Below are 22,792 nucleotides of genomic sequence, written 5' to 3'. Positions count from 1 at the left end.
AAGAAATACAAATGAAAGGGTGAAAAAAGTCAGCCAGGAGAATTGAGAATGCTTTGCGTTATTTATTTATTTTTTTTAAATTACAGGAAATGAGTTACACCGAGGCTACAGGTGAGAATTTTCTCACTCGCTTTCTGGAAGATGGGGTGCAAACACCTCAGACTCATACAAGAACCACCACTCGATTAGCTTGAAAGCGGATCTGAGCTCCTCAGCATCCCTTCCTCCTGTGTGCTCTGCTGGACTCCACAAGCTCGGATGTTATCCACCTGCAGCCCCACCAGGCATCTTCCTGGTGGCTTCCAGGGCTCGGTCCACAGGGCTACCCTGCCTGGCTTTTCTGCTCACTTGGGCTCGGTTCAGGCACCTCTTGCCAGTGTCCTCCGTGTGAAACCTTACGGCTGCGCCAGTTTTAAGCTAGTGTGGCCAAGAGAGCCAGGAGCACCAGCACGGCCGTAAAAACTCCTGAATTAAAAAATAAAGATGAGCTGTACCGCCCTAGCCGGTTTTGCTTAGTGGATAGAGTGTTGGCCTGTAGACTGAAGAGTCCAGGTTCAATTCCGGTCAAAGGCATGTACCTAGGTTGTAGGCTCCTCCCGGCCCTGGCCCCGGGCCCTGGTCAGGGCCCATGCAGGAGGCTACCAATCAATGTGTCTCTCTCACATCGATGTTTCTCTCTCTCTCTCTCTCTCTCTCTCTCTCTCTCTCTCTCTCTCTCCCTCTCCCTTCCTCTTTGAAATCAATAAAAATATATTAAAACAAAAACTTTCATTGGGAGTTCATGCCTTTTCCTGATGGATGAACACCACTAACCTGATACTGCAAAGAAAATTCAAATTTGTCATCTCAGAATCCACAGGCCAGGGCAGCTCACCTTCTTTCAAGAGGTCGTGCTGACCCAGACCTGGCCCAGCCTTGACCAGGAATACGGTTGTGTATCTAGGAGGTTTATCTTAAGACCGTGGGCCACCACCATCTCCCCTAATTCTGCCCTTTTTGTATGTTAATCCTGAGAAGTGGTGTGAATTCAGAACTGGGTCGTGGACAGCTCCACCCCCCTTTCCGTGGGGCGCCTAGCTATGTCTCTTTCTAGTGTCCCTTCAATTTCTTACAAAAGGGGCATAGAAATATGAGCATGTGACTTTCATATGTTTTATGTAGAGTCTCTTCTAGGTCTAAAATTTCAAAATGGTTTACCTTCACTACAAGTGTGTTTCAATCTAATATAGACATTTTATCCTCTTGGTGTGTTGAGCATGAAGAACATGTTCAACAAAACAAAAAAGAGCATGTTATAAAAGAAAAAAATAGAAAATTATGTTAAAAAATCAATATGTGATTGTAGAGTTTGGAAAACTAAATATGACAGTCTAGACATGAAGTAAGCATAAAAGTTCACCGTGTTCCACGGACTCACCAACTGGCCCAGCACCACCTGATGGAAAGACCATACTTCCCCCCAACTCCCCCCACCCCATTGCACGGCGAAGGTCTGTCATGATTCAGGTGACTCCACATGAGGGGTCTGATCTGGAGTCTTCCTTCTGCTCCTTTGGACGAGGTGATTCTGCTTTTCAATTTCTCAAACCGCCACCATCTCCATCTACACCTGAAAGGCTGGTTTTCATCACCCCATATCTCAGGTAGGGTGAATTCTCACCACATTTGTAGGAGTGGTGTTGGTATCACACGGCTACAAATGAGGGAAGTAAGACCAAGAGCGGAAGCAGGTTGCTCAAGTATCCTCCAACCAGTCAGGCTGTGGTAGAGCCACAGTAGTTATTTAAAGTATGTTTCTCAGTGTGTCTTACTGTCTTGGAACAGGACTCTCATGAATGACAATTTTTTTTGAAACCTGAAAGTTCTCTACAGTTTGAAGAGGAGAGTGACACCCAGCATCAAAGGTGCTCTGAAGGGGTAGAAATGACTCAATGATTTACCCCCAGGAGATAGAGGGATCCCGCTGCTCATAGAGATGGAAAGTCAGGTGGAACCTGTGTGAGATGTAGGACCTGCGTTCCAGGGCCAGGAGGAGGTGCTCAGCTGCCCTGTGGGAGCAGATGCATCTTGCACAGCCCCCAGGCTCCTCCCTCCCCCACCCCTGGGCTCTCTGTCCTGAGGGCCCCTTGGTGCCCCCAGTCAACAAGGCAGGGAGGGAGGTCACCTTCACATCCCCAAGGCAGCCGCCAAGTCCACCACCTTCCTGAGCTCTGAGCTCCACACCCTCACTCCCTTCTCCAGTTCACGCTCCACATAGGCATCTAACCTCATTTTAGTATCTGTCCATTTTATGCTCAAATTCCTTCCAGGGTCCTCACTGTCTTTAGGGTAAATCCAGACTCTTCATTTTGAACAGAAGGCTGTTCATGATCATCCAGATGGGACGCTCCAACCTCAGCTCTCACTTCTGCTTCCTTCAACCAGACAGGTGTAGTTACCCCATGAAAACACACACACACACACACACACACACACACACACACACTGATGCACACACATACACACGCACACTCACACCATCTACTATTGAACATGTTTGTGCTCCTTCATATCTACTTTCTTAGAGTTCTATAGGACTAGCAAGCTCCTTCCCAAGCCCATAGTGTAAAACACAGGACTAGAAGCAACAATGAGGTTCCTTCTTCTCATTTCTCTTCCCTACATGTGTTGTGACTGCTCAGGGCTATGCAAGGATTGTGTGGTAAATCCATGTAAGACATTCATGGAGCATGGCTGGAAACACAAGGTTGGAGTTCAGTTACAGTTGATGTTATCTTTTATTGACATGCATTTCATTTCTCTGGTTCGTTTGTGATACATGGCCCATACGATCTTCATAACTCAGGCTGACCATCACAGTCCATTCCTATGCATTCTTTTTGCCTTATAGACAGAATCTCACATCCTTGCATGGGGCGGGAAGGGTGGGGGTGGAGCATGCCTATGACCAGCCACCACCTTACCCTCTCTTACTGTTGTTCAGAGACTCTCTATGTCTCTAGGGTTCTCTAGAATATTCCTTCCTGTCAAGAATATTCTCACTCCCACCTCTTCGGACTCCATCTCTTCAAATAGCCATCCCCTCAACCACAGTCTAGTCATGGTCCCCAGATCTTCCCACATTTTCTCTCCTTTCTCCTTTGTAAGTGAAGTCATTGGACTATTAGCCTTCGAATGCCCATACTCTGCCAAGAAGAATTCGCAAAATACAGGTAATGGGTCTCCTGGATCCATCACGGATGTATTTCTGGTTCAGGTACAAATACTTGGCAGATAGTAGGTGGTCAATAAATATTTGTTTATGGATGAGTCAAAGACCAAAAGTCAATTCTGTTCATGGGAGGAAATTAGTAACTTCTATTCAGAGGATCGAGTCAGGATAAGGTCCTGGGTTCCGGAGTAGGATTTCAGATCCGGCAGAGTCCTGGGAGTCACAAGCGACTCCAGATCTGGGCTGTTTCTCCAGAGGCCCTGGGGTCCTCCTGAGCACGCATCATGGAAAAAACCCAGAGCCAGCCCAAAGAAGGGGCTGTCCCCGGGCTGTGGGTCCACAGCTGTGACAACCCGGAAGGGCGGCAGCAGCTCCTGATTCGCCACATCCTGTGCGTCGATCCTCTGTCCATCAGGCCCAAGGCCTCCTCCATCTTCAGAGCAGGAGCCCTCAGAGCAGACGCCATGACGTCCATCCTCTCTGCTCTCCTCTGCCTCGGTCAGTTGCGGACATGGGGTCGGGGAGCAGGCGGGAGGGGGAGGCTCACACTCTGTTGCTTATGGGGAACCTCAGGCTCAAGCAGCTCAGATGGACCAGACAATGATGGGAAGGGATTCAGCTGAGACATCCGGGTGCAAATCTCTGACAGGGACTCTCTTCCAGGGCTGAGTCTGGACCAGAGGACCCGTGTGCAGGCAGGTGAGTCCTCCCCAGGCTCCATGTCCCTCCTCTTCCTTCACCCCTGGGGCCCAGGAGTGAGCACAGAGGTGCTGGGATGAGGGGATAAAATGAGAGGATTTGGGGTTGAGCTGGGGGAGGAGGGTGGTGGAGGTTTTTGTAAAGCAGCCTCTGGTTTCCTTTTAGGGACCCTCCCCAAACCCACCATCTGGGCTGAGCCAGGCCCTGTGATCAAATCAGAGACCTCTGTGACCATCTGGTGTCGGGGGATCCTGGAGGCTCAGGAGTACCGGCTGTATGCAGATGGCAGTCCTCAGTACTGGGACAGACAGAAGTCCCTGGAGCCTGGAGACAGGGCCAAGTTCCTCATTACAGGAGCCTATGCAGAGAGATATACCTGTAACTACCTCAGCCCCACTGGCTGGTCAGGGCACAGTGACCCCCTGGAGCTGGTGGTGACAGGTGAGAGGACACTCAGGGGTCCCAGCTTCAGGCTCTGCCCTCAGGAAGGGGGTCTGCTCTCAGGGTGTCCCCTCTCACAGTCCAGCCCTGAGGGACGTGAGGGAGGTGTGCTCCCATTTAACACACTGCCTCCTCCTCTCCTAGGAGTCTACAGCAAACCCAGCCTCTCAGCCCTGCCCAGCCCTGTCGTGACCTCAGGAGGGAACGTGACCCTCCAGTGTGGCTCAGGGCAGGGATTTGACAGGTTCATTCTGACTAAGGAAGGAGATCACAGGCTCTCCTGGACCCTGAACTCACAGCCACAGCCCAGTGGGTGGTCCCAGGCCCTGTTCCCTGTGGGCCCCGTGACCCCCAGCCACAGGTGGACGTTCAGATGCTATGGTTATTTTGAGAAGAATCCCCAGGAGAGGTCTGACCCTAGTGACCCCCTGCATCTAACAGTCTCAGGTGAGCGGCCCCTGATCCCATCCTCTCTGAGCACAGGCAGCTGAGGGTCCCGCCCCCAGGATTCATCTGAGGTTAGAGGAGAGTGAGGGGTCTGAGTGTTGGTCACCCAGCAGAGATCTGCTCTCAGAGACGCTCTCACTTTTGATGAATCCTCCCCATGAACTGGGTTGGGAAGTAGTTAAGTGGGCGCGGGGAGTGTCTTCGGGGGTCACAGAGCAGATGTAAGAGAAGCGACAGAGTGATTTGGAGACTCCAGTGTGAGCCCCGGCCTCACCTATTTCTATCCTCATTTCCAGGACCCTCTGGAGGCCCCAGCCCCCCACCCACAGGGCCCACCTCCACAGCTGGTGAGTCCCGGGAAGCTCTGCTCAGAGGGAGCACAGCCCACCCAGCAAGTCCTGAGAGTCTGTCAGGGAATCCAGTGACCCAGATCCTCAAGGACAGGCTTGTGTCCCAGGGGGACTGGGAGTCCCAGGGTCTGAGGCAGGTGATGGGTGGGGTTATCATGGCAGAGGGAGATGTGGGGGCATAGGCTGGGGAGGGGGAGCTGGGCTCATGTGGGGAGAAGGCAGTCCCCACCACTCACTTGTCATCCTCATCCCTAGGAGGCTCTGAGTTGGGCCCACAGACGGGTAAGTGAGGGGTTCTCTGGGGAGGTGGTGGGTTCCTCCATGGGGACAGGGGCTGAACCATGGGGGGTTAAGGGGTTCAGGCCACTCTGGATTCACTGACTTGGACACCCCTCCCCCTGTCTGGGCCTCAGTGTCTCCAAGTGTGAAAGGAGAGAATCCTTGTCCAGAGCTTAGATGTCCTGTCAGTTCTGGCCCTGACCTCCTGGGAGAGGGGCCTCACAGGGAAGCCAGGACGTGATGTTATGGGGCCTGTCCCCTCTGTCTCAGTGATGGTGACACTGTACAGGGAGGGACAGGCAGGACAAGGGTCCGGGCACCCAGTCCTGCCCCTCAGCTCAGGCTCAGCTCAGAGGAGGGAAAAGGGTGGATCAGCCCTGGCTTAGCTCCTGGCTCTGCTGCTCCTGCTGTGGGGCTGGGCGGTCCCTTCTCTCCTCTGAGTGTCGGGTTCCTGTCTGCTCATCCCTGGTCCCATCCTGCTCACAGGCTGCTGGGCGATGAGGCGACATACGGGCCTCACAGAGCTCAGGAAGGCAGAGCCCAGCCCAGCCCTCCCTTCCCAAAGGGGTGTCAGGGCCTGCTGGATGGGGACGGATGAGGGAGAGACTCAGAGTCCACCCCTCACCCTGCTCCTAATGTCCCTGCTGTGCTGGGTGCAGGTACTGAGGGAGGACCCTCAGCTCCAGATAAGACGTGGACAGGCTCCTGCAGAGGAGGAGCCCAGAGCAGGAAGCTGGTGTCCCCCTGGGGGGCAGGGTGAGGACAGCACAGGGAACCCACATTCCTGGATTCCAGTCCCAGCCCTGCCCCGACCAGGCTGGGTGACCTGGGGCACGTGATTAACCTCTCTGAGCCTCAGTGAAGTGAGGGGTGGGGTCAGCCATTCCTCGTGCATGACTGCTGTGAGGTGAGAGGAGATGAGTGACAGACCCCAGCATTTACCTCACACACAGTAGGTGCTCATTAAAAAGCATCATTGCCTCATTCATGACATCACTTGTGTCCAAGGTCAAGAATGGTACCTGTACGTCCTGACTGGGGTCTCGGTGGCCCTGGTCCTACTGCTCTCCCTCCTCTTTCTCCTCCTCCGACACCGACGTCAGAGCAAAGGCAGGATGTCAGGTGAGTAGGCTACGGGGTTACCTGGGTCATAGGAGGGGGGCTCAGAGCACCTGCCACAGGAAACCAAATGGATGGAGAAGGTCCAGCTGGGAAAAGGATTTCTCCAGAATCTCAAATCAGAAAATCTTGAAAGAAAACAATGTCAGCACAGATGTACAAATGTAATCTTTCATCATTTTCAGTCTCATGAAATAGGCACACAAGTGAGTGGTAAGGTTCCTTCTTTCCTGTGGAATCACAGCGGGAGGGGATCCTAACCTCCCAGGGCTGATTCTGTCCCTCTTGACCAGCCCAGAGAGGGTCTCATGTCCAACCTCCTGCAGGGATCACAGACCCAGAGCCCAAGGACAGAGGCCTGCAGATCATGTAATTCCTGCCCCAAAGACCTGAGACTCCCACAGCCCATAGCCCTCCCGCCCCCAACCCCTGCCCTGGCCCTAACTCTCCTGTCTCCTCCCCCAGCTGCAGCCCACCAGCTGATGCCCAGGAGGATCTCCTCTGTGAGAAAAAGAGACAGCTGGCCTGGGGGAGGGGGCACAGGGTTTTGGGAGATGATGGGGAGGGTTAGGCTGGGAGGATGGGGGTCAGGGTGAGAAGGACTGAGACCCACACTGTGTGACCTGGCTCTGCACCTCACCCTGGGTTAGTGCCCATCTGGAACAGGTGTGGTCTGCAGCCTTGAGATCTCGGGGACCTGCTAGGAGACACACCCCTGTTCTGCCCCTGCAGATGCTGCCATGAAAGACCCGCAGCCTGGGGAGAGCCTGGAGCTGGATCCTCGGGTGAGACCCCTGCTCCTGTCCAGGCCACCAACGACCTTCTGTTGCCCAGTTTAATCCAATGGACCCTCCCCTGTCCCACCTCACCTGCTTCTCAGCAGCGTCCACACTGACCTCCCCTCTGGGCCCCCAGGTCGTCCTGCTGTGACTCACTCCTCCTGGTTTCCTTGTGGCCCCATGGCCCCTCCTACGTGGCCCCCTTTGCCGGCCCCTCGTCCTCTGTCTGACTTTGTGCAGCCCCAGGTCTCAGGAGGAGGCAGGAATGAGTGACTCACCCACAGGTCCCCAGAATCCCCTTCATTCATTCACCCAGTAGATGTGACAGGGCTGTTTCCTGGCTCCATTTAGGGGCCACGGTGCAGCCCTGAGCCACACTGTCTCCACACACCTCGAGCTCCCCTGTGGGTGAGGGAGACAATATGAAAACAAGCAGACAGTGTCCCAGAGAGCAAAGTGCTGTGAAGGAACATAAAGCAAGAGGAGGGGATAGAGTGCATGGTGGTGGTGGGGGACAGGGAAAAGAGTGGGTGCAAAGGCCCTGAGGCAGGACATGCTTCTTCAGGAGGATGGGCCATGAGGCTGAAGCCCAGTGAGCAAGAGAGAGCACGTTAGGATAAGAGTCAGAACCATAGAAGCATCCAAAGGCCTCAAGGCTCAGGAAGGCCCTGCAGATTCCACCAGGAGAGGGACGTGATCTATTTAAAGCGTAAATCATGTCTCTGGCAACATGAGGACAATTGACAGGAGGATTTCTACTGTGGAATCAAGGACACACTGTTCTGTCTCACTGTCTCCAGCAGAACAGGCAGGGTGAAGGCCCCCAGGGAGTGACGTACCCCCAGGTGAAACCCTCAAGACCAAGACCCGGGCCGGGAATGGCCACCTCTCCTTCCTCCCTGTCAGGGGTATTGCTGGACACAAAGGGCAGACAAACCGGAGAGGACAGACAGGTGGGTCCCATCCTCCCCAGGCCCTGAGGCTTCTCAAACCCCAACCAAGTGTCATCCCTCTCTCCCCCCAACCCCCGCTCCAGGCTGCACCTGACAACCCCCAGGATGTGGCCTACGCCCAGCTGAACCTCTTGGCCCTTAGACGGAAGACAAGTGCACCGCCTTCCTCCCCATCAGAGGAGCCCCCAGAAGAGCCCAGCATGTATGCTGCTCTAGCCATTCACTAGCCCAGGAAGGACCCAGACCCCACGCTCCAGGGAGGGGGTCTGCAGGGACCCCAGAAGGCATGGGTACTTCCCCCATGGACACTCAGCTAGTGAGCCCAGCCAGCCTGGAGACCGGATGTGGACCCCCAGTAGCTCCTGGGACCCTCTGGGAGTCTCCTGGTTCTATAGCAGGGGTGGGCAAACTTTTTGACTCGAGGGCCACAATGGATTCTTAAACTGGACCGGAGGGCTGGAACAAAAGCATGGATGGAGTGTTTGTGTGAACTAATATAAATTCAAAGTAAACATCATTACATAAAAGGGTAAGGTCTTTTTTTTTTTAGTTTTATTCATTTCAAACGGGCTGGATCCGGCCCGCGGGCCGTAGTTTGCCCACAGCTATTCTATAGTCAAAGATAATCAAGCCCTAGCCTGTTTGGCTCAGTGGATAGAGCATTGGCCTGTGGACTTAAGGGTCCTAGCTTTGATTCCAGTCAAGGGCACATGCCTGGGTTGTGGGCTCAATTCCCAGTGGGGGCTTGCAGGAGGCAGCCGATCAATGATTCTCTCCCATCATTTGTGTTACTATCTCTCTCTCTCTCTCTCTCCCTTTATCTCTGAGTTCAATAAAAATAAAGATTACAAAAAATAACTAATATGCCTACATTCTGGAAATAAAGCAACAGAATTTTCAATAATCAATGTGTGAACCAAAACATAAGTGCATGTAAACACTACACATCAGGCCTATGAAACGATGAAATTAAAAACCATGAATGAATACATTAGCAAATTTAAAAAAACCTTTAAAAATCAATGTCCTAAGCTATTATATCAAGAATTGAAGGCCTGGGGCGGGTCTGGGTGGAGTGGGGATGTGGAGGACAGATAGGAGATATCGGTAATACTGTCAACAATAACACATACACTTAAACAAAGAATTTAGAAAGTTTGCTATGAATCTTTAGGTCCGTAGAGGATTGGGTAAGAAAGAGGTGGCATGCATGCACAATGGAATAGATATCAGCCAAAAAAAAAAAAAAAAAAAAGAAAAAAAGAAAAGAAAAGAAAAGAAAGAATGAAAAGCTGATATTGAGACCACAGGGATGGACCTGGAAGGTATTACGCTGAGTGAAATAATTCAGACAGGGAAAGATTTCACTTGTACCTGGAATTTATTTATTTATTTATTTATTTTTGTACCTGGAATTTTTAACATCAGCAAACCAAAAGGAACAAAAACAGACACATGGAAATGAAGAACAAGCTGATGGTTGCCAGATGGGAGGGGAGGAGGGATGGGTGGAAAGGGGAAGAGAAAATACTCAATAATGTGAGGTAACTTTATGAAACTGATATGATATTGTATACCCACAATCTACACTAATAATAGCCTTGATGGTCATCTCGCCCTCATGTCGTCACAAGATGGCCGTCACAAGATGGCTGTGCACACAGTGGAGGCGGGGCCTGGTGGCCGCTCCATGCGATGAGGCCTGGGCTTCCCACAGCTTTGTGTGGCAGGGAGGTGGCCGATCCCGGCATCTCTGCTGCCTTGTGTGGAGGAGGCGGGTCATGGCAGGGGAGGGCAGTTGTGGGCAATCGGGCTGGCAGGGGAGCAGTTAGGCATCAATCAGGCTGGCAGGGGAGCAGTTAGGGGGCAGTTAGGCTGGCAGGCAGAAGCATAGGGGAAATCAGGCAGGCAGGTGAGCGGTTAGGAGCCAGCGGTCCTGGATTGTGTGAGGGATCCCAGATTGGAGAGGGTGCAGACCGGGCTGAGGGACACCCCTCTCCTGTGCATGAATTTCATGCACCGAGCCTCTAGTACTTTAATAAAAATATTCATTAGTAAGAGAAGAGCAAATTTTACACATGAAGATGTAAGGAGAAACATGATAAGGACAGGAGGAGGAGGGGTGACTGCTGAGACAAAAGCCCAGGAAAATCTACAAAGCCGCCCCCCCCCCCAAATTCAGTATTGAAAACATGAATCACATGAATAAATCTCAGCCTGAATGCCCGAGAGAACATGGGAGAAAGCACACATGTTTAATACTAACGATGGAAGGGCAGACAGCACGACCCATTGTACAGGGTTCAAAAACACAGTAGCAGGGCATCCTGAACAATTGGATGGCCACGTATTACACACGGCATTTAAAATGGACACCTTCGGGCGCAAAATTTACTAAATGGGCACAGATGACAAACAAATCTCTATCGCCGTCTACACCAAGCATGTCAAACTCGTGGCCCGTGGCCTCATGTGGCCCACAACAATATTTTTGTGGCCAAGCCAATATAACGGTATGTACAAAATGTTTTAATAAAAATTTTGTAAATTAATTTTTACAATATCCTGTCATACATAATTATTAATAACAAATGACAACGTTCGCTAATGACTGATGACTATAATCGTGTTGCATTCATTTCCCTTACGAGCCTTATGTGCCTTACACGCAGGCACACCATTTCTCTCCGCTAATACCAGCAGCGAATATTTCAGTGGCAGATGGCCACGTCATTCGTCTTGTACTGACTTGTTGGGTGTGCGCAACAGGAAATATTTCGTTTTCAGAGAACAAGAAAAATAGGTTTATTTGCGTGACGCTTTTTAATCTGTGCAGTTCTTCAGTGTCTGGTAAGTTAATGTTCAATAAAAAATATTAATTTTTAAAAAAAATGTTCTATTATTTTATGTGAACGATGACTCATTTATTTCAGCCCTTTGTATTCAGCATGTCTCTATTGAAATAAGCCTACATTTCCATGAAAATGTAAGCTTTTGTTTTATTTGCAGCCCACATACACTTAAACCTTGTTTATTTGGCCCGTGTTAGCCTTTGAGTTTGACATTCCTGCTCTATACGGATTAAATACAATGACTGTGTCATCCAAAATTGTCCCAGGCCCTGCAGCAGTGGCTCAGTTGGTTGAGAGACATCCTGTGCACCGAAAGGTTGCCGGTTTGATCCCAGGTGGGGGGCACATATAAAAGGCAAATGATGGATGTTTCTCTTCTTCTTGTTATTCTTCTTGTTCCTGATCTTCTTCTTGTTCTTCTCTCCCTCTTCTCTATCTCTCCCAGAACCTCTCTCTCCCTCAAAAATTGTCCACAACCAAAGTCCTGTGCATGAAGCTTCCTTGGCGATTTCTTCCAAAAACTTACAAAATGCAGGCACCCAACCCCCCAAGATTACACACACTTTTCCTAGTGAAAGAATAAGAAGAAACACATCCGAACACTTTCCATCGCGCCAGGAGAATGCCAATCAGAGGTCGTCACCTGCAATTCAATGCCAACATGATCCCCAACTTGGGGTGTGGCAATGTGGGGACTTCACACCAGGACCCCAGTGTCACCCCGGGAACGACTCCCCTGTGTCCACACAGATTTGGTGAAGCCGACCCTGTGGTTCCTTCTCTGGAACCTCACCCCCACCCCCATGCCACTCCCACTGGCTTCTGCTTATTTCTGTGAGTTACCCCGCTTTCCTGTCACTGTTCCTGTCACTGTTGATTCTCTTGCTTGTTTGGACTGTGACCCCATGTTTGAGGACCAATAGCCCAGCATTTCTACGTGTTTGGAGGAGAAGTGACATGTGGAGGGTGCCTTCAGTGAGCCCTTTCCTGTGAGGTCCGACGCCAAGGTCCCCGCAGGTTCTCCTACCTGCACCTGAGCTCCTTGTCCCGTGTCATCTGCCCGACTGCACCCCTGCGTGTCTCGGGGGCCATGTTCCTCCACAGCAGGGCCGACACAGGGAGGGAAACAACACCAGGAGAGGAAATCCTTGCTGGGGGCGGACAGTCTGCAGACCTCACAGCGCTCACTGCATTCAAAGTCTGAATTGCCTCTCACCTGTGATTGCAGAAAAAATTCAGTTTGAGAAGGAGCGTCCTGCCCAGGGAGAAGGAGCACTGAGGAAGCAGAAGTGACTCAGACGTTTCGAAAGAAGCAGAACAAGAGAAAGGGGGTGCTATTAATAGAACAAGGAAGCCGCTAGAGGGAAGTGCTAGGGAGAGAGAGAGACCAGGCCAAGAGGGAGACGTTTTATTTTATTTTTTAAAAATTTATTTCTTCTTGGCTGGAGAAGATGGCGGACGAATAGGCAGATCTTTACGCACCTCCTCCCGGGGCCAGACTGGAAATAGGACTGAACTGGGGAACCTGCACCCACAGTTACCAACTGAGGCCCAGCTGAGAGGAGACAGACACATCAAGGAAGGACAGAAAACACCCAGAGACCAGCAGGAAGGGTAAGGCCTCGAGAGGGGCTGCCCCAGCTCTCATGGGGGGAGTTGAGTGGGGGGGATGGCCGAGGGTGAGGAGGGGTCTCTTGGCTGTGGGTGGGCTATTTTACTGAGAAGATCAAGGCCTGGAACCCGGGCTGGGCTGCACAGCCTGGAGCACCAGAACCGAGACCGTGCAACATCCAGCTGTGTAACATCTGGCAGGGCTGCTGGCCAACCGGGTCAGACATAATGCTGCAGGGTTGTTGTTTTTTTGCTGTGTGTAATAACAGTTCATTTATTTGTATCGCTGAATAGTATTCCACTGCATGGATATGCTGGTTTGTTGAGCCAGTTCATTTGTTGATAATACTTGGGGGTTTATTTACAGTGTTTTTTTTAAAAAAATTTCTTTATTAAAAAAACAAACAAACAACCCCCCCCTCCCCGGCCGCCACACACACACCAGAGCACAGAATTTTCATTGGCAGCTCCCCACCTGAGGCTTCAGTGGCGGGAAGGTGCCCGAGGAGAGGCTGGGGTAGGAAGCAGTGGGGAGCGGGGGAGACAGGGAAAAGAGGCGACTGGGAGACCTGCAGTTGGCTCCCCCTTCACCCCACCAATGAAACAGCCATTTTCCAGAAAGGCTCAGGCCCATTCCTGATACCATGGCTCAGGAAAAGGGAAAAACCCAGCCCTCGGTGGTGACACAGCTGCCCCCGCCCCCCAGGCACCCTGCCTACAACACCCTACATCTTGTAGCTACAGAGGAGACAGCCGCAGAGGCCAAGCCAATGGGTTTGAACCGTCTCAGGAAGCGTCAGTCACTGGCCTGGGGGTGGGGCTGCGTGCCTGTGTTTAGCAACCAGGACCCTCACGGGAGAGCTGAGAGCCTGAGAGAAACTCCAGGTTTCCAATGGGCTGCATAAGTGGATCTCTGCCCAGCTGAGGGCAGGAAGATATTCCGGGACACTCTGAGAGGAGTAGCTCTGGGACAGGAAACATACCATCCCTTTCCCTGACATCTGAATGGCACCTCCCCCTTAGGGGATTCCCAGAGGTCTACACTCCCAATTCAACCGGAAGCTCTTTCAGAAACAGACTTTTGAGTGATTAAGATGGACAGCTGGCTGGCAGGTGAAGGCAGGTGGAGGCGGAGCCTGGGAAACCTGAGGGAGGTTGCTGACCCGTCCCTGTGTCTCATGCTGCGAAGACAGATTGGAAAAACAAAACCAGAAAAAAAGTATAAGGAGAGAGAGAGAGAGAGAGAGAGAGAGAGAGAGAGAGAGAGAGAGAGAGAGAGAAATAGAATTAGAAAAGGAAACAGAGAAGTATGAAGTTTAAAGCCACCTGCCTGAATCTACAGCTGACCCCCAGCATGTGGCTGCCTCTGCTTGGCTTGTCTATATGTGGGGAAAACCAAAACAGGGGCCAGGAGTGGGTCAGCCAACGTCCCCAGGCTCCCTGGGATCGGCCTCCGCTTTCCTCCACCTGCTGGCCGGCTGCCCCGCTTAGACACTGAAAAGGCTTAGCCTCTGAAACAGCCTCTGGTGGCATCAGGAGCTTGGGGTGACTGCCTTTCCCATGAAGGGAGGTGCCCTGTGCACTTCAGGGAAGAGGGTGGGTGTGTGTGCCCATCCAACCAAGCCCTACCTCTGAGTCTGCCCTGGATGGTTTCCTGACTCAGCAGGCAGAGCCCCTAGTAGTCACGTGGGTAGAGCCTTGGAAGCCCAGAGGTTCGGTCTGTGGGAGCTAGTGTTTCTCTCAAGTCTCCCATGAGTTCCCTGGATAGTGGGGGGAATGGCCCCATTCCAAAGCAAGTCACTTACAACCCCTGCCACTGCCTGGCCTCAGTAGGACTTCAAGTGCTTGGTGGGGCGAATGCCAGAAGGTGGAGGTCGTTGCTTTTCCTCAGGCTGATGCTACTTGAAGTGGATCGATTGTTCCGCCCAAGATGAATGGCGGCCGTGGTATTGGTGGATGCTCTAGCACCAGGTCTGGGTGGCCGAGTCTCCATACCTCTCCCCAAAGCCGGACACCCCAGACTCTCTATGGGTGAGTCCAGTCTTCACATCCTCCCTCTGCCTGTGGGTGAGTGGCTGAAAACATAAGTTTTGTGTGTTGACCCTTTATTAATTTATTTCAATTATTTTTAAAAAATATTTTTAAATTGATTTCAGAGAGGAAGGGAGGGGTAGAGAGAGAGAGAGAGATAGAAACATCAATGATGAGCGAGACTGCTTCCTGCATGCCCTGCACTGGGGGTCGAGCCTGCAACCCGGCATTTGCCCATGACCAGAATCGAACCTGGGACCCTTCAGTCCACAGGCTGACACTCTATCCACTAGGGCAGTGGTTCTCAACCTTCTGGCCCTTTAAATACAGTTCCTCATGTTGTGGTGACCCCCAACCATAAAATTATTTTCATTGCTACCTCATAACTGTAATGTTGCTACTGTTATGAATCATAATGTTAATATCTGACATGCAGGATGGTCTTAGGCGACCCCTGTGAAAGGGTCGTTCGACCGCCAAAGGGGTCGCGACCCACAGGTTGAGAACCGCTGCACTAGGGCTTTTTATTGTTTTTTTTTTTTGTGGTTAATCCTCACCCAAGGATATTTTTTTCCATTGATTCTTTTTTTAAAAAAAATATATTTTATTGATATTTTACAGAGAGGAAGGGAGAGGGATAGAGAGTTAGAAACATCGATGAGAGAGAAACATCGATCAGCTGCCTCCTGCACACCTCCTACTGGGGATGTGCCCACAACCAAGGTACATGCCCTTGACTGGAATCGAACTTGGGACTTTTCAGTCCGCAGGCTGACGCTCTATCCACAGAGCCAAACCGATTAGGGCAGTTCTTGCCCCTTTTATATGAAATTGAAGAGACCTTAGAAAAGAGAAAAATCTAGGTGACCTATGGATGGGGCTGGAGCTGTCCAGGACCCAGTGCTGAATTCACAGCACCTCTCAGGATTAACATACAAATAGAAGAGAATTAGGGGAGATAGTGGTGGTCCATGGTCTTAAGATAAACGTCCTGGATACACACCCACATTCCTGGTTAAGGCTGGGCCAGGTCTGGGTCAGCTCGGCCTCTTGAAAAAGATGAGCTGTCCTGACCTGTGGATTCTGTGATGACAACTTTGTGGTATCAGGTTCACTCTCTTCATTTGTCAGGAAAAGGAGTGAACTCCCTATGGAAGTTTTTATAGCAGAGGTTTTGATGACTTATTTTTCAGTTGTTAAGGTGAAGCTCAAGAGGCAAGTTCACAGGATGTGGTGGGCAGAGTCCCCACACCACAGTGTGTGCAGGGCACAAGGTGCCGGTCACACAGGAAGCGGACCAGCTCTCCTCACCCCCAAAATAGCAGGTGCTGAGGGTCTGACTTGAGCCACATCTCTAAACTGTCCTGTGTAGTTTTCCTAAACTCTACAATCACATGTTGATTTTAACATAGCTCGCTGCCGTGTGAAAGTAAAAACAATTATTCCATTTATAGTATTTAATATTCCGGTGCTATGCTAATGAATAAAATGGTTAAGGATATGAAACAATTTTCAGCTGAAATATGAAATTCTCTCCCACTGAATATCTATTAGGCCTTCTACTCATTGCACATATAACTCTCCTGACAACAAAAAGCAGAGTGGGCAGTTGGATTCTGCATCTCTAGAAGAGAAGGAAACCTACAATATCAAGTGTTTGTTGTTTTACGGAAATCATTTTTTTGTGTGCATTGTGGGGAAGCACAGGGCTTGGTTGGAAAGTCTCTAAGGAGGGTTCTCTGATAGGTCAGAGGCCTCTAGGCAGTGGTTCTTAACCTTCCTAATGCCGTGACCCTTTAATACAGTTCCTCATGTTGTGGTGACCCCCAACCATAAAATTATTTTTGTTGCTACTTCATAACTGTAATTTTGCTACTGTTATGAATCGTAATGTAAATATATGATATGCAGGATGTATTTTCAGGGGTCACGACCCACAGGTTAGAGTCAGGGGAACCTTGCCCAAGGCGGCAGACCCTGCCTTGACCTTTCCAAACAAGTCTGAGTCTCCGGGTGTTTTGCTGGAATCTTTATGTTTAGACTTCAAAACGTCCTTGCATAAAGGACGCATATGCTTTCTCAAGGATGCTCACCCTTCTGATAGTATCTAGTAGTTTATTTTAGTTCAAACTGTTATTGCAATAAAAGCCTAAGGAGGCAGGCGAATGGGGCTTCCTGGTTGCTATAGCCAAGCAGTCCCTTAGCCCTCTCTTTCACAGAAACATGTATCAGAGTAATCCATTCATCCGTCGTTCAGGGTCTGCTGTTCAGTCCCAGCAGTGTATGAGTCAAACCACAGTTTCTTCTATCAGAGATCAGAGAGAGGAGAGAGGGGAAGAGAATGAGACACAGTGAATTAGTTTGGTACATTTGCCACAACAAAATACAATTAATTAGGTGGCTGAAGACAACAGAAATTAATTTTATTAGAGTCTGGAGACGAGAGAGATTCATTGACAGATGGAGATAGAGATAGATAGATGATAGATAGATAGATAGACTGAAACACAGATACATAGACACACAAATATTATACAAAGGGATACATAAGTAGGTGTATAGATTTGCAACTTCCCAACATATGCTATCATCAGTCTCCATTTCCTGCCCTGCTCTCTAGGTAAGGTTTTCTTACATCAGGCCCAAGGGTAACTATTCCCAACTTTACTGAGATGTAATTGACATATAACATTGTGAAGGGTTAGGTGACAACGTGTGGATGTGATACATGTAAATATTGCAATATGACACAAGGTCAGCCTTAGCTAACAATCCCATTGAAAAGTCACATAATTGCTCCTTCTTTTGGTGGTCAGAGCCTTTAGGATATAATCTCTTAGCTACTTTTGGGGTGATATGATACAGTATTGTTTACTGTGATCACCATACTGTACATTAGCCCCTCAAATTGTTCATCTTATCACTGAAAGTCGATACTCTTTCACCAACATCTCTCCTTTCCCCACACTCCCTGTGGTAGCCATCATTCTTCTCTCTGTTTCTACTAGTTTGGCTTTTTCAGATCCCACACATAGGTGAGATTAATCAGCATCTTTCTTTATCTGTCTGATTGACCTCATGTAGCATAACTCCCTCCAGGTTCCTCAGGGTCATTACAAATGGCAGGGTTTTCTTCTCTCTTGTGGCTGAATAATAATCAATTTTATGTTGATTCAGAAATGGGCATCTCCCACCAGTCAGAGCATCCTACACATGTGCTTGCAGGGGCAGCACTCTCCCAGACAGTCCCCACAAACACCGAGGTGCTGATGCCACATGGGGACAGCTCTGGGCAAATGACACGGGCGGCATCTGGTGAGGAGAAGAAAGACTGTGGGTCCAGGGAGGGTTCGGGCATCATGTTGGATTTTTAATTCCCAGGCTTGCACCTGGCTTAGCCCATTTATTCAGTTATGGAGCCCAGGTTAACTCCTGTGAACTGAAGAGATGAAGAATCAATAATGTCCATCTGGTAATGTGGTGATTAGAAATAAAGAATATTTTATTACATGAACGTGGGGGGCATGAGGCATTAGATGTGGGGACCCACACCAGCCATGTGGGATGGACCCTCAAGTTAAGGGTTGAGAAAAGAAGGGGGGGGTCATCACAGAAAGTTAACCAAGACAGGGAGAGAAAATAGACATTAAATGGAGGAAGAGTCCAGGGAACACACAGATATTTCCTTCACCCAAATCATGTTTATTCCCCTGGACATTCCCAGAAGACAGTTTCCCCAACTATGGTCCCGACTTTCCTTTAGCACCTCCTGGGATCATGAGATGGGCTCCAAGGCCCCCATTCTCTGAATAGTGCACTGTTCCCTCTGTGGTCACGTCTTGGCTGCATCGTGGGTCCTTTTCAGGCTGTTTTGAGCCTCAAATAGCAGCATCCCAAGCACCACCAGGACCAAGCCGGCCACACCCATCCGGATGGAATTCCCCATGGTGTAGTCTTGGGGGTGGGAGGTGGACAAAGAGGTCACAGAGATCAGAGAGGACCAGAGTCACCCCAGAAACCCTGGGTGTCCACCCAGGACACCCACCTCCCTTTGACAGGACATGACCCTCTACCCCCAGCCCCATAACTGGGCTGTCTCCCACTCACCCATCTTGAGGTCTGACCTATTTGGTGACAGGCTGAGGGTGTCAGCTGCTCCTGAGAATCATGACATGAAGGTGTGAGTGAGGACCTGGGGAGACAGGAGTTTTCCTCCTGTGCCCAGTGCTCTCAGATGCCCCACTTCTCAGATGATGACTTTTACCCCATCCCTCCATGAGCCTGTCTCTACTAGGCCAGGTTCCATGGGCTCTTCGTTGGATAACTCAGCCTCCTGTGATCCCTGAGTTCAGAACTTGTTCTGAGTGACTTCGGTAAGAGCTGTACTTCTCGAGTTGAGGATGGTGGAAAACAATGATCTCAATGCAGAAATAATTTGGAGTTGTGTGTTTCATGTCTTGTTGGAGACACAGAACTCCTAAGGCTAAGCACCTACAACTGAGAGATCCCACTAAGTTGACAGCTGAGGACCCAGGGTCCATGGAGGAAGGGTTGGTAGCAGGGGATTCAGAATATCTTGTCAATGGCAAACCCCTAGGCCCCCGCACTTCTTACTGTCTGAGAATCTCCAGAGATAGGGCCCCGAGGTGACAGCTCAGCAACAGGGTCAGGGCCCTCACCTGAGACCAGGAGCTCCAGGGGATCACTGGGGAGTGACAGCAGGAAGGGGGATGTGCTGTGTGAGCTGTAGCACCTGTAGTTGCCCCCGTGGGCTGAGGTCACAGGACTCATGGAGAACTCTGCCTGGAACTGCTGAGCTCGGTGCTTTGATCTCAGACCCAGGGGGGCAACAGCTGCCCCCTCTTTGTACAGAAGGAACATGTCCCTCGGGCTCTGTGACTGACACAGCAGCGTCACGTTCATTCCTGAAGCCACCCTGGGGCCTGGCTGCACCGAGAGGGAGGGTCTGTCAGGCAGGTGTCCTAGAGAGAGGGAGGGAGGGTGAGGGCTGCCTGCCCACCTTGTTCTGCCCCGAGAGTCACCAGGCCTCTCTCTGAGGACCCTCCTCTGTCTGTCTCTGTTTCTCTGAGTCTCCCTTCTCCCCTTCCACCCACTTGCCTCACTCTGTCTCCCTCCCTTCCTGGGGCCTGCACTGTCATTCTGGCCTCACCACCTGGGACCCCTGCAGGGCCTGTACAGAGTCTGGGTCCCTGATTGAACCCACTGGCTCCTCACCTGCCACCAGGATGTCCAGGGGGTCGCTGGGGGCCGACCACGCAGAGGAGAGTTTGTATCCACCGTAGCATCTGTACCGGCCCCCGTGAGAGCTGCTTTCAGTGTCTAGAAGGAAGTTGGCTTGAGAGAGCCCAGCCTGGGGCTGCTGTACAAGACTCTGGAGGAGGTCCCATCCCCCCTCCTTGTGCAGAGCCAATCTGTCATAGCCGACATCAGAGCGACACTGGAGGGTCAGCCTCTGTCCAGAGGCCACGATGGGGCCCTGCTGGCTCAGGAGGGAGGGCTTCCCAGACTCACCTGGGAAGACCAGACATGAGTTATAGGGGTTGTTCCTCCCATAAGCCTCCTTCTCCCATCCTGGCATCCAGGTCTCACTGTTGCTATGTTTCTGACTCATGAGTCCCTTTGCTCCACTCACCCCACCCTCTCACATGGGGCTCCCCTCAGAGCAAGTATCCCAGTAATGTGATTGCTGCCTCAATCCTTGGGTGAGACAATAATGGGACTCACCTGGGACCAGGAGTTCCAGGGCATCACTGGGTGGTGACCACACCTGCAGGTTCTCTCTGTAACAGCCATAGCATCTGAATGTCCACCTGTGGCTGGGGGTCACAGGGCCCACAGAGAACTTGGCCCGTGATGTTTCTCTGGGCTGTGGCTGTGTGTCCTGCATCCAGGAGAGCCTGTGAGCTCCTTCCTTAGTCAGAATGAACCTGTGAAATCCCTGCCATGAGCTACACTCAAGGGTCACATTTCCCCCTGAGGTCACGACAGGGCTGGGCAGGGCTGAGAGGCTGGGTTCATGGTAGTATCCTAGGAGAGACAGAGACTGTATGTTAAATGGATCTCATGTCCCCCAGAGCTGGGCTGTGAGAGGGAGACACCCTGAGAGCAGACCCCCTTCCTGAGGGCAGAGCCTGAAGCTGGGACCCATGAGTGTCCTCTCACCTGTCACCACCAGCTCCAGGGGGTCACTGTGCTCTGTCCAGCCAGTGGGGCTGAGGTAGTTACAGTGATATCTCCCTGCATCATGCTCTGCCATGCGTGTGATGGAGAATTTGCCCTTATTCGTGGGCTTCCATTGGCTCGGTGTGTTCCATTCCACCTGTTTTCCTTCCTTGTAGAGATGAAACATCTGGGCCTCCAGGGTTCCCTTACACCAGAGGGTCACAGGGCTCCCATAAGAGATCACAGAGCCTGGCTCAGCAGAGAGGGTGGGTTTGGGGAGGGTCCCTGGAAGGAAACCAGAAGCTGCATTACAAAGCCCTTCCCCACCCTCATCCCCCAGCTCATCCAGCACATCTGTGCTCCCTCCTGAGCCCCAGGGGTGAAGTAACAGGTGGGACCTGGAGTCTGGGGAGGACTCACCTGCCTGCACACAGGTTCTCTGGTCCAGACTCAGCCCTGGAAGAGAGTGTCTGTGAGAGGTTTGCACCTGGACGTTGTAGCTCATTCTCTCTTCTCATGGCCCCATCTACTCGAGCTGCCTGAGCCTGAGCCTGAGGTTCCCCATGAACAAGGGTTATAGCCACCCCTTCCCCTCCTCCTCCCCCTCCCCGTGTCCACAACTGACTGAGGCAGAGAAGAGCAGAGAGGATGGACATCATGGCGTCTGCTCTGAGGGCTCCTGCTCTGCAGATGGAGGCCTGGGCCTGAAGGACAGAGACACACAGGATGTGGTGGGTCAGGAGTTGCAGCCACCCTTCCGGGCCCTCAGAGCTGTGAACCCACAGCAAGAAGACCACCCCACCCTGGGCCTGGGTGTGGGTATTTCCATGATGAGAACTCAGGAGGACTATAGGCCATTGTAGACTCTCAGCCCAGATCTGGGGTCTTTTATGACTCCCAGGACTCTCTGCCTGGTCCGAGCTCCTGCTCAGAGAGGGCAGGACTCAGGTTCTCATCCTGAGTCCACCCTCAACAGGCTGGCTCTATATGCATCTCACTACCTGTTTCTCAGCCTCACACAAAAAGAATTCTCTTTCTGTCCTTGATGGGTCCATAAACAAGTATTTACTAATCACCTGCTAGGAATTTATCCAGGTACCAGAAATACATCCGTGATGCAGGAGATCTGTTTCTGGTATTTTGAGAACTCTAATTAGTAGACTCAGGTATTCTAAGGCTAATGTTGTAATTCATTGTTTACAAAGGAGAAAATTAAAAAAATATGATAACAACTGGGACCATGTCTAGACTGTGTTTGAAGGATCAGCTGTGTGAGTAGGTGGAGACCTAAGAGGTGGAGTGAGAACATTCTAGAGAGGAAAGAACATTCTTAAGACCCCTGGACACACACAGACGGTTTGAAAGGGAGGAAGAGAGAGGGAGGTGGTGGCTGGTCATGGGTGTGGTGGTCACCACACAAGGGCATGGGATGATGTCTTTAACACAAAGGGAATATATAAGAAGCAAACTGTTTAATCTGATCGTCTTATAAAATCTTATGTGCCACGTATTACCAATAAACTAGAGAAGTGCAATATTTGTCAATAAAAATAAAATATCAACAGTAATTAAATTCTAACATTGTGTGCTAAATGTTAGCTAAACAGCTTATATGGATTTGTTACATACTCATTGCCTACCCATCGTCAGTCACAAACACATGTAGAGAAGAGAAATGAGAAGTAGGAGTCTAGTTCAAGCTGGGGGTAAGGGAAGGGATTTGTGAGGTCTAAAAACAGGTTTGTGAAAGAATGGAATGGTTGAATGGAAGTTCCATTTTTAATATCTTGAACATTAATCAATGGTGTTGGGAAAATTGGCCAGGTACATGTAATTC

At 50.8% G+C, this 22,792-nt stretch overlaps 2 protein-coding genes across 2 annotated transcripts; one reads left to right on the top strand and one right to left on the bottom strand.

Moving 5' to 3' along the window:
* Nucleotides 1-3,495: 3,495 nt before the first annotated feature.
* Nucleotides 3,496-8,505, top strand: LOC308530724 (leukocyte immunoglobulin-like receptor subfamily A member 5; the record flags this gene model as incomplete). Its single annotated transcript, XM_081107409.1, has 8 exons — nucleotides 3,496-3,709; nucleotides 3,875-3,910; nucleotides 4,076-4,351; nucleotides 4,496-4,798; nucleotides 5,095-5,145; nucleotides 6,436-6,549; nucleotides 7,279-7,331; nucleotides 8,362-8,505. The coding sequence occupies 8 exons, from the start codon at nucleotides 3,496-3,498 to the stop codon at nucleotides 8,503-8,505; spliced, it is 1,191 nt and encodes a 396-aa protein (XP_080963535.1).
* Nucleotides 8,506-18,604: 10,099 nt separating this feature from the next.
* LOC308530722 (leukocyte immunoglobulin-like receptor subfamily A member 6) lies at nucleotides 18,605-22,065 on the bottom strand (the record flags this gene model as incomplete). Its single annotated transcript, XM_081107407.1, has 7 exons — nucleotides 18,605-18,726; nucleotides 18,880-18,930; nucleotides 19,452-19,754; nucleotides 20,008-20,304; nucleotides 20,518-20,820; nucleotides 20,956-21,240; nucleotides 22,032-22,065. 7 exons carry the CDS (start codon nucleotides 22,063-22,065, stop codon nucleotides 18,605-18,607), a joined length of 1,395 nt encoding a protein of 464 aa, XP_080963533.1.
* Between the last annotated feature and the right edge of the window lie 727 nt (nucleotides 22,066-22,792).

The sequence above is a fragment of the Myotis nattereri genome (genome assembly GCF_964212035.1).
Source record: "Myotis nattereri genome assembly, chromosome: 15".
Classification (NCBI taxonomy): Eukaryota; Metazoa; Chordata; class Mammalia; order Chiroptera; family Vespertilionidae; genus Myotis; species Myotis nattereri.
Note: the sequence above shows the minus strand (reverse complement) of the source record. Positions and strands in the feature narration are given on the sequence as shown.